The sequence below is a fragment of the Argiope bruennichi genome, chromosome 7 (genome assembly GCF_947563725.1).
Source record: "Argiope bruennichi chromosome 7, qqArgBrue1.1, whole genome shotgun sequence".
NCBI lineage: Eukaryota > Metazoa > Arthropoda > Arachnida > Araneae > Araneidae > Argiope > Argiope bruennichi.
Window position 1 is genome coordinate 28,218,482 of NC_079157.1, and position 12,588 is coordinate 28,231,069.

The following is a 12,588-nucleotide window of genomic DNA, read 5'->3' on the forward strand; positions in this document are numbered from 1 at the left end:
CCTTTATTGGATTTGGCTCGAAATTTGATAGGTGTCTAGACTATAGATATTAATTCGGTGCACCGAATCTCATCTGTCTAACCCTCTTCGTTTTGTAGTTATCGTGTTAATGTATATTCGAACATGCAGACAGGCGGACTTCCTCTGAATGAATTTTGCTCAAAATTTGACAGATATTTTCAAATTCGGTGAAAAGGAAGCATAGCAAATTTCAATCATCTAGCTCAAAGCATTTTTTTTTCAGCTGTCTTCCTCGCAGACAGACAGACGGACATTTTTCAAATATGTGTTTTTTTTCGAACTCGGAGAGATCTAAAACTTGTAGATTCGTCAAAAGCTATAAAAGTATGATAATAATGAATAAGAATACAAAAAATATAAAGTATGATAATATATTATACTATATGTAACTATAGGTAATATATTAGGTATTAATTTAGGGTATCAGACTGGATAAAGTGGAGTTAAAAGAGTTTTTTCTCTTAAATTGAAGGCTATTAATCTGAGAGGAGAAATCTTAGTAGGAAAGTTATAGATATTAAAAAGTCTTATAAAATGAAGCAGGGAACATTGATATAGCTTAATTAGATCAGAAGTAAATTAAGAAAAACATTAGACATTAACATTTGTTTAATTTAGAGTGAAAATTAAGAATTCTAATAAAGCGTGTCTTTTGTAGAGTGAAATACCTATTATAAATTTTATATCGTTATCTATTATACTCTTTGAAAAATTGAAGTCGGGAAAGGTCTATAAGAACTTTTCTATCTTTAAGAATTCCTACTCTAAAAATAGTGACCTACGATTTCAGGTGGAATTATAATTGAAGATTTTGAAAATAAATAAATAAATTCGTGACAGTTAAATTTGAAGTTAATATTTTATGTCAATTATCATACCGGAATGCTATTTCCGATAGATTCCGACAGTTTGTGGTAATCATGTTTACTTATGCTCTAACAGCTGGACAGACAGACTTCCTTCAAATGCATTTCATTCAAAATTTGATAGAAATATCTAGCTTTGATTGTAAAAACCATATAACAAATTTTATCCATTAGACAGACATTATTTCTAATATGTCTCCCTCGAATTCATGAATGTTTGAAACGCAGAGATATATCAAAGACTCGAGTTCGGATTTCTCAACAAATACAATATTTTCTCTACGTATATTTCGTATTCTAGAAATCAAAGTGCAACCTCTGCATAAAAAGGATCGAGAATTTACAGAAAGATTGAAAGTTTAAAATTTCTAAATCTAAAAGTCTAAATCATTAAAAAAACCGCTATTTTGAAATACATTAAAGCGTTATTTAATTATAAAACTGAAAGATAGAATAATTATTTTTGCTTAATAGAAGAAAATTTTTAAAGTATTAGCCGCAATACTTATAGCTTTGTGAGCATTTATATGCTGTCTCTATATATACATGTAAGAAAAAGTAAAACACATATAAATTTACATCTATGGGTTTTTGAATTCTTATATTCAGTCACTTAAGAGGTTTTAGAGCCGTCAACTAGTTAACGCGTTGACTGCTTCGCTGTGAGATGGAAGAATTTTTGGAGCACCCGCCTTGCGGAGCAAGGCTATCTCATGATCATGGTGCTTTTAGGATCTGGCGTTGTAAGTTGCCCTGATCTTCTGAGCCTAATGACGAGAAAATTGGTAGAGATCTTTGCCGGTTCCAGAAACAAGGGTGTTGGAGAAGGGACTGCCTCTCTGCATTCCTTACGATGTAATTTATATAGGCCCGCCGGTCACCGGTGAACCCCCACGGCAGTCATGATTTTAATATTAAATATTTCGGATAAAAAGACTCTCTTAAACCTTGTTCCCATAGCCTGAATGCTCCCACGTATTCAGACTATGGGAAGCATATGGGAGCATTCAGGCTCTGAACCTTGTTCCCATAGCCTTACGTGAGGTGCATCTTGCATTTTCCCCCGTATTTGTGGTTATTCAGAATCCGTTCAGTGGTGCCGTTCCCCCACCCCACCCTCCATCCAGAAATAAAAATAAGAAGATACCATCCACTGATAATTCAATTTATATCAGGATATGGGAGATTTCCTGCATATTTCCAAAGATTTGGAAGAATGCAGGACAATAAATGCATTTGTGGAGGAATTGGTACTGTTTACCGCTATTTTAAGGAATGTATTGAAATCTCGGAGTTAAGAAAGAATCTGAAAATTATAAATAATGACTTAAGTACAGTACTGATGGTCCCAGGTAATCTTAAAACTCTGAAGGACATGATGTCAAAAATGGTCAGTTTTTTTACCAACTATTTGAGAGTTTGTAGATAAGGAACAAGGACAGTCCTTCTTCCTCGAAGAGAAAGTCAGTTTGACAAATCGATTAATGCAAGGTTGGACAATGCTAATGATAGCACTCGGCCACAACAAATCCTGTCGATACTGCTACGTTCAGTGGTGGCGGGGTGGTCGGCTGTACGCAAGAAGAAGAAACGGTGCTGTTCCCATGGCGTAAATCTGGTCTAAATTGCTCTCATCATACACCACTGTCATATTGATTTTTGTTGATTTTAAATTTTTAATATTATTTGGAAATAATTTTTAATTAAAATGGATGACGTGCTGGTCGGATAAAGACGTGGAAACATTCTGCGCTGCAGCAGTTTATGTACTGTAAAGTGGCGACTTTTTGAAAAAAAGTAAGCAGAGACGCACAACTCCTTTCCTGAATATTTCGCAAAAAGTAGCAAATTATTTTTATACACAAGTATTGTTAGAGAAAATGTATGCCAACACTTTGAAAAGAAAAATAAACTGTATAACTGGTTCTTTTAAATATGATATCGGTTTTAAATAAATCTTGGATGATAAATTTACATTTTCTTAAATTTATTATCCAGGATTAGATATATAATTTTTTTTACAACTCTTACAGATTTACAACTCTTTTTTAGACATTAATTTATGCTAAAATTTTAGAAATATTTACGAATAATAAATAACTTAAAATGTCTATCGTAATAGTGAAAGAAAATGCCATTTGTTCTGTTATGTCAGATTAGTTATCACACAATTTTCACTCTCTCGTACTGGTAGTATAGAGAAAGAATAGTAATCATCAAAAAATTCGAACTCGAGATTTTGACGGATCTCTACATTTTAGATCTCTCCGAATTCAAAAAATATATTCGTGGAAAGTCAGTCAGCCATCTAACTCTCCAATCTGTCACGAAGGCACACAGATTTAAACCATAAAACTGAAGACCGGACCGCAGCAACAGCAACATTGGCGGGAACTGTGGTTGAGTCCTAAGGGCCATCACCGGCAACGATACAACCCTCCCAGAAGGAAGTACGTCCCGTCATCGATGGGAGGAGTCAGATCCCCCACCTATTAGTGTATCCTCCAGGGTGGCGAGATCCAACCACCATGCCGGACGCATCTCATCCTCATTTCGAAGTGCCCCCCGGGGCTTTGAATAATAACTTAAAATGTCTATCGTTGATGAAAGAAAGAAATGAAAAAATGATGAAAGAAAATGCCATTTGTTCTATTATGCCAGATTAGTTATCGCACAATTTTCACTTTCTCGTACAGGTAGTATAGATAAAGAATAATAATCATGAAAAAATTCGAACTCGAGATTTTGAAGGGTCTCCACATTTTTACCACCCTGAGTTCGAAAAATATGTTTTTGGAAAATGTCCCTCTGTTTGTCTGTGACAAAGAAAAATACTCAAAAACTCTTTGAGCTGCACAAATGAAATTTGGTATACGGTTTTTAGACAAAATTTACTGATTTCTATTAAATTTTGAGCAAAATCTGTTTAGAGGAAGTCTGTCTGTCCAGCTGTTCGAATATAAGTTAACACTATAATTGCAAAACGGAAAGAGCTAGACAGAAAATATTCGGTGCGAAGAATTAACATCTATAATCTATACACCTATCGAATTTTGAGTAAAATCCGACAAGAGCTGACTGTCTATCGATCTGTATTTTAAAACCTATGAATTAATACTTGACTTATAAATACACAAAGTTTTTTCAACTTTTACTTAAAACAGAATCCCAATAATTGCGAAATCCAGATAAGTTCAAGTAGATAATTTTTATGGAGCCGCATGTAATATGTACTTAACAAAGGGCCACCGCTCATTAAAATAACTATATACATTTTCAATAATTTCGCTGTATTTATTTATTAAAGAAATATTTTTAATTTGTTTAATATTGGAAAAGCACGCGAAATAAAATTGGTTTAGTACATCAACGTAAAAAGGATATTGATATTGTATTTATATTATTTAAAAAAAATTTAATTCAGAAATATTTGTAAATAAATAAAATTTAGGTCATTGATAAACTTGTTTTTAAAAGTATAAATATCACTTTTGTATAATGATATGTTCCAAAGTTAAGGCGGGAAAACGTAACACTCTGCCCCTCTTTCACTCCTTTTAAAGGTCCTAGAATTTTTTTAATAGGGCAGTTAATTCCTCTAAGTGCTAAGAACTTTCATCCCCTGATGAGCAAATTAATGTGTTATTCGCAAGTTTCATATTCCGCTTCCATTTTCAAAATTGATTATTCATTTAAAAGAAAAACTCAACTACACATTACGTTTTTATTAACTACATTATTTGCAGTTCATAAGAAAATATTGATATTAATACTTTATCACCCATAGAGGGCAGCACAATGAAAATGTAACATGCTGCTTCATTTTAATATGCTTTATACGAATGATTCATTCTAATGGCGTTTAGCTTTCAAATTTATTTATATTTGCACTTTTATTTCAAATTTAAATTATTTTTGATTAAAGAAAAAACTTTAAAGGTAATATTAGATACACCCACGAATAAAAATGAAACCGCGATCCTCAATTTCATCTCCTTATTTTTTACTGTGCATTTTTTTTAAATTTTTTATTTTAGGTCGGTATTTTAGTATAAAATATAAAAAAATAAAAATAAAAAATATTTCAAATAATAGCAACATAGATCTTTATTGACACAAAATATATATTTACACTAATATATAAATTTAAATAGGACGTTTGTCATTACAAAAGCATATACTTTCTTCCAACACTGTTCAAGTGGCATTTGTTAAAACACCTTAACAGCATATATATAAATATAAAACTATAAATACAATTATTTATTCCCCTTCTAAAGATTTATTTTATACACAAACAACAATAAACTTAAAATATATTTTCTTTACAATATAAATTTCCTTTCAGCCACGTTTCAAGGCACGTTTAACAGAATTGGCACAATATGAAAAGAAATATTGAAAGTCATTTTCAAAATATTTTTATTAACACTTAAAAACTGTAGCAGAATTCTTTTTCTAAAAGTTATTTAATTAAAAGAAGGTAGTTAAAATATAGCATATTCGTTTCTACTTCAAACCAAAAAACATGTAGGCTTTAGTTATAAATTCATTGACTTTAAGGTAAAGTAATTATCCTTATCTTACAGGTAATGCAAATTTGGACAGATTTCTCTAAAATAATCTTTCTGAAAGAAAGGCATTTTCAGAAGAGCTATTTCAAAAAATTTCCCATTTTTTTTCTCATTAATATTAGTAAAATGCGCCCGTTTTTACTTATTCTTTATATAAGTAATGGCTTATATAAAGCTTTGCGCTTTTTATAATCTACTTTGATGAACACCGGCCATTTCAGGAATGTTTTATCCTACCGATTTGGTTAAAAATCACTTCAATGAATCGTCTTTGTATTTGGTATTGCTTATGTTTCCTATTTTTAACCCCTTATTCATCATATCCATAAGTCAAACAGACATCGACTTATAACTTCGTGGACTTTTAAACAGAAATGAATTCAATAAAATACATCATAATTCGGTACAACACACACATATTCTCAAGTATTCTATAAAACAATGTTCCGTTTGACTTGCGGGCTCGGTGATTAAGGGGTTAAAAATACTAAATATTTAATTTTACTAAAAGAAATCAATCAAAACAGAAATAAACATCAATTACTTCCATGGCTCTTTTTAATGGGCTAGCATTTCCAGTGAAATGAAAATTTCGGTATCCTTATGATTTGGTTATTAGGAACTCGATAATTTAAAACTTACATAAGATTTTTTTTTCAAAATCTATATATATGTAGATAAAGCTTATAAAAACAGAATATAAATTAATAATCAGTAAAATAACTTATTTAATTTAGACACTGAGGAACTATAAATTTAGAAGTGAGATCAAATCCCAAGAATGGTATAAAAGAAGACAGCTCAGTTAAACAACTTTTACGCCGCATAAAAGACAATCCATAATGTCACGATATAAAACATAAAGTACGCGATCATTTTTGATTGGTTGAAAAACATGATGAAAAATTCTTGCATCAGGATTGGAGGATTATACATTCGAAACCTGATTTCCCTAAATACCTGATCCTGTACTTGAGCCTGACTTATAAAAAACTCTCTATATCAAACATGTGCCAGACAGTGTCAAAATCTGGTACGTAGTAGGATCCAACCAAGGCTCCATCCTTATCATCTGACCACGATTATAAGTCTCACACAGTTTCAAAATGGTGTATTAATATTCAAACAAATCGTTAAAAAGTGGGGGCTCTATTCCATTATTTTCCAATTGCGAAGACGAAATCTTATTTATAAATTACAGTAGTCTTACAAATTGTGAACCATTACTTGAAGAAACATTTCAATAATTAGTCATGCCCTGTGATCAATAAGTCATCCTTCATAAAAACACAACGCAGGCATCCTGAATTTTATTTTTCCACTTTAAAGTAAGTAATAAAAATTACTTATTTACCAGTTATATAGCTAAGTAAAGGTTGCATAATAAATGGTCGGGACAATTATTTCTTTGCTCCTGTCTGAATTTGCGACTTTAAACATGTGATAAATGCAATAAAATTCCGTTTTCGCAATGCCCCACCCAAGATTGCCGCATAGGGAATCCACATTCCTTCCGCTCATCCTTTGCTTATGACACTGGTTTTAACATTTATCCTCTTATATCAAACTTATTTATAAATGCATACGAAAAAACACCTCTGTCCATAAAATATTTGTACATAGTTTAAAACGCCAATTCCAAAATGGAGCTGCTTTGCCAACAGCTGAATGCAAAGTCTCTGTTTCTTCCACGTCACGACCATCCAAAGTCTCTGCCAACCATCCTATAGAACTTCTGGTTGAAGGGGCGGAAAAAGTCTCTGAGCCTCTGTAGGGCGGCTGGGGCTACCGAAGGATGGGAGCGACCCTTGGTTTTGCCGAGGCAATGGGGCACCGTACTTTGAGGCGTCTTTCTGAGACATGGGAAACCCTTGCTCTGGTTGAAGAAGAAGTGTTGGGCTCCGATGAGGGGTCGGAGGCCGAGGAACTTTTGTACAGCCTAGAAAAAAAAATGCAGTCAGTAAGATTAAATTGAAACTTTTATGGCAGAAGCACATGCCACATTTCCTTTATCTAGTTCATTGTATTTTGTAGTTATAGTGTTTTCCATTACTGATACCAGACAACCAATAACGAGTTGACCTTGAACCGCCTACAGAAAATACACAGACTATAATAAAAGTGGCGTTCCAAAACCTCCGCAAAAAATTGTAAACCTTGGTAAGACAGAAAACGCCTTGAAAGGGATTGGAGTGCAATTAGTTATAAAATATTGACCTTTGGCGGGAATTTAGCCTTTTTACTGAATCCAACTCCTTAATCCTTAAACGAATTTTTTTCCGATTAATCCCTGGCATGCGGTTAAAGCAAAATCCCAAAAAATGAAATGGCGTCCCGGTTGAAATCAAAATTTAAGATAGAACTCGAATAGTTAGAGTAACAAAATGATACACCAAATTTAAGATATTTCAGTCACTGCGTTTTTTAATTATCGCGTTTACATGCTTGTGACAGAAGACAGTGAAATCTTTGATATATTTGGTTCAAAACATCTTTTTTGATCTACTTCAAAGCTTTTCAATAATATAAACTTCGTAACAAGCATAGATTTGTATACTATTTTCAGTAATATTGGTACATTGATATTATTTATTCTGCATTAAATTCTGAATTGTATGATAACAATAAAAACATTACCTATGGTTGGTTCAATGGAAAGATTTCATTGTTTAAATCGTCAAAAAATTCAAACTCATAATTTTGACGAATGCCTTCATTTTAGATCTCTTCAAATGTCTTAAAAAATTTATTTTTGACATTATATCTGTCTGTCCGTCAGTGAACACGATAACTTAAAAATACTATGAAATAGATTAATGGCATTTGGTACATGATCTTGTGAACAAATTTGTAGACTTCTATTACATTTTGAACAAAATCCATTCACAGGAAGACTGTCTGTCTGTCGGAATACAAACTCCATAACTATAAAACACAAAGAGCTATGTAAATAAAATTTGGTGCACAGGTTAAACATCAAAAACTCAGATTCGTATTAAATTTTGAACCTAATAAGTCAAACAGTTGGTCATCTGTTGGTCCGCACTTTCGCATTCATATAAATGCAATGATTTAAATTAATGAAATTCGGTACGTTGTCGTGTGACTACAATTGTAGTTTAATGTCGAAATTTGGCGAGAATTTGTCTGGCGTAAATTTGGCGTGTTCATGCCAAAGGTCTCTATTTTATACCTTATCGTTCACTAATACCATGCAAAGTATTTGTGGTATAACAGTATTTGTATTATAACAGTACAGACTTCCAGTTAGCCGAAAGGAATTTTTATAAAGGAATATATTATATATTATTCATTTTATATCAAAATCAAAAAATATTTTACTGTTGCTAAAACATAGTTTCTAAAATAATGAAATAAAAAAACAAAATAAAAAAAAATAATCGCGTGACATTCTAAAAAAAAATAAACATATATAAAAATCGTTTGCAATAATCACTTTATCCAATTACCAAACATTTTGTTTGTCTCACACGTTATAGTTCTTATATTTTTTTTCTTTATTTTTATATAAAATGAATCATTTTTTTTCTTTATTATATAAAATGATTTTTAAACTGTTTATGATTGTTAAGAATGGTCTAAATTTGTTAGTCCCTCTTTCCTCGAAACTTAACCGACATTTTTGATTTAATGTTCGAAGCATACGAATGGGAAAACAAAACAAATTAATTGAGCAGAAATGGCAACATTCAATTAGTTCTTTGACGAAAGATGGAATTTGTTATTACTGGAGGAAAGAGAAATTCTTATCAAACCACTCATTTGTGTTTTATATAACCAGGAGGTTATATAAACCAGTTAATCTCATGCTAAAAGAAAAATGACTTTCATGTTATTTATTAGCGATTCAAAATGTTTTACATAATGTCAAAGTTTTGAAATATAATTGTTTGGTATTTGTCGGTTCTAACGGCGACCAAAAAGCGCCAAGAAAAAAAATTCGCGAATCTGGCGATTTCAACCATCAAACTATATAGCATGTGATTCGCACGTTCAGCATTTTTCATAATAAATAATAATGCAATTGAGTATAATTTGGCGAAATTTTTTCTTGGCGCTTTTTGGTTGCAGTTAAAACCGAATTGTACCGATTGTTTTATATCAAAGCTATTCATTTTTCTTTTGTTTATTACTATTAACCATTGAAATATTTTTCTGCAAATTAAGCAAGATTTATGCTTTAAAATATTCAGCAAAACATTTTGCAAATATTATACATTGTTATTATTTATTTGTAATACATTTCCATCCGTTAATTGGGAGAAGTTATTCGTTATTATATCCTCTATAAAAACTTAATATAAATAAAAACTTTAATATAAATAAAAATCATTGTGGATATTTTTCTTTATCTCCATTTAAATTACTCGGATAATTTCGACTAAATTTGAGACAATAATTAATTAAAACGAGAGAAAAAATGCTGCCAACTTTCCAAAACGCAAAAATTTGTTAAATATTCAGTAAGAAGTTAAACGTAATTATGAAGTTTTTCTGCATTCAGACCAAATTATCGCAGAAAGATATTTATTTCATCTTATGAATTAAATATCATTCTTTCATTTTTATGTTTTAAAAACGAATTTTTAATGTTTCTACTTGCCAATTTTGTACCGATAGGTCTTTACAAGAAATTAAAGATTTCTAGAAAAATCTAGAATTTAAACCCATTCTAGAAGGGGAAAAAAAATCTTCTAGAATCTTAAGAACAGAACGCGATTTCTCGCCAAATAGACAAAATCGTGTCAACCATCGAGACTCGCCAATAGTTCTTCTTCTTAGCTGATTATAAGATATGGTGTAAAACATTTTTAGAGTTACCATAAAATTTCAGAAATACTATATTTGGCGTGAAAACTGATAAAAAAAATTAAACAACGAATTATTGCGCCTTATTCGTTTTAAAACGAGCCAATCATTGTTATGCTATTTCATGTGATATAACAAATGCTTAACAAACAAAAAGAATGTCGCAAAAGCGCATATACCTGTAATTCTTGGACGGGATCTTCCACCAATTTCTCACCGCTGACCACTAGGATCTGACTGAGAGGAAAATATCGCATCCAGCGTTCTAAGTGCTTAGCGTATTGACCGATCCGGATGGCTGTCCAGTCCGCATCCACAAGTCCTGTGCTTGCATTTCTGCAATACAAAAGTATCCAATGTGAAAAGGAATATCCACAGTAAAATTCCTAGAGCAAATAGAATTAAAGCTTAGACAAACAGAATACTTAGTTATCTTTTTGAATAATTTTTATTCATTTATACGATTTGTTTCATATTATACGAGTTATTTAATATTTTAATGGTTATTTTCATGAAAATTTCTTATAATTTCATTTCAAGTTGTTGATTTTAAAGCGGATTGAATTCTCATCGAAACAGAATTCTCATCAAAAAAGAGAATTCTCAACGAATTTTAATTTTTTTTTGTTTGTTTTTTTACCAAAGGTATTTCTATAAGAGAGCAATGAGAATTATATACTTAAGATCGTTATCTTGATAAGAAATGAAGTTCTTTCCAATATACGAATTTTATGTTCTTAGTTTAAAACTTAAAAAAAAATTATTTAAAGACAATTATATATTAAAATCTAAACGTTCTGACAATACTTTTCATACAGAACACTCACTTCCACATTCTTCACAGTATTTATTTTATTTTATAAGTTAGTAATTTTTTTCCATTACATGCTAAACACGATAAAAAAATTAAATTTGCGCTGATCTGTAAACAAGATGTGTTTCGAATAGAATTCTTATTTATTTATCATTGATTTTATGAAGAAAATTCTAATTTTTCAGTTCTTTTCGATCACAAAAGATTTACTTATGCCCGAGTATCCATATATGCTGTTCTAAGCACTCCTCGTCCGGTTTCTGGTAAATTTTGAGTTAAAAAAAAAAAAAAAAAAAAACTAGCGATTATATAGAATTTTTCACAGCAGTGAACATAGGATAAATTGTTAAAATGATAAATTTCATATCATTCATATCATGACAAATCAGCTTACTTGGACGATCACTTCTTGTCATGTTTCGGATTCGATTTTCTTTTTTCAAAGCGTTTTATCACAGAATAAACAATAAAATTACTATATTTATTAACATTTTGAACTGATTTATTACTTTTATGGCCAAAAATAATTTGTTTCCAAGTATCAATCGCTGTTTTCTTTTGCTAAAAATTCTTTCCGAAATAAATAAGCAAATTCAAAAACCAAACGATATTTAAAATGTAACCATTATGTTAAAATAAAAATAGCAATTCAATGATAACAATTTTTTTGTTGAATTTATCTGAAAATGTGTTGATACCCGATCACTTTTGCGACTGTTTTTCTGCCTTTGTATTTGTACATTCTCATTTGAAGGAAGAATAAAACCAGCGAGATGGTTTCCCCAAAACTTTCTCGCATACTCTCTAAAAACAATTGCCATGACAGAGAACACCTTTTATGCATTGCCTTACAATAATTCCCAAATATTAACTTCTGGCGTGAAATTAGCATTTTTACTGAATCTATCGTGTCATCCTTGGCGAATTATTTGGCGATTAATCCTGGGCATTCTGCTAACAATATCTGAAAATCAATTATGTGCTTTAGAAACTTCGATCTCAACCGATTGAGACAAAGATTTAACACAAAACTGCACTTCTAGCCACAGAATCCCATACATAATTTGATGTATTGAAGTCATCGCGTTTTTGAAATATTGCGTTTACATATTTCTGAAAGTACAAGCGGACGGAAATTCAACCCTTAGTTGGATTTGGCTCAAAATTTGACAGCTGTCTATACTATAGATATTACCCCCGGGGGACACCTCGAAATGAGGATGAGATGCTTCCGGCATGGTGGTTGGATCTCGCCACCCTGGTGGGTACATAATTAGGTGGAGGTCTGTCTCCTCCCATCGATGACGGGACATGCATCCTAAGAGAGGGATTGTACCGTGGCCGGTGACTGCCCTTAGGACTCAACCACAGTTACTGCCAGTGTTGCTATTGCCACGGTCAAGTTATTCAGTATTTATTATCCGTGTGCCTTCGGGCGATAGGAATATCAGTGATACGACTATACTATAGATGTTAAATCTGT

At 31.5% G+C, this 12,588-nt stretch overlaps 1 protein-coding gene across 1 annotated transcript in view; it reads right to left on the bottom strand.

The window, feature by feature from the left end:
* Nucleotides 1-4,976: 4,976 nt before the first annotated feature.
* The window catches only part of LOC129976262 (heparan sulfate glucosamine 3-O-sulfotransferase 3A1-like), a 169,863-nt gene continuing 162,251 nt past the window's right edge, over nt 4,977-12,588 (bottom strand). Inside the window, exons 4-5 of the mRNA XM_056089742.1 lie at nt 10,471-10,627; nt 4,977-7,400 (exon numbers count right to left, since the gene is read on the bottom strand). Coding sequence (XP_055945717.1) covers nt 7,155-7,400; nt 10,471-10,627 — 403 coding nt within the window. The 3' untranslated portion in view covers nt 4,977-7,154. The remainder of the gene's footprint in view (nt 7,401-10,470; nt 10,628-12,588) is intronic.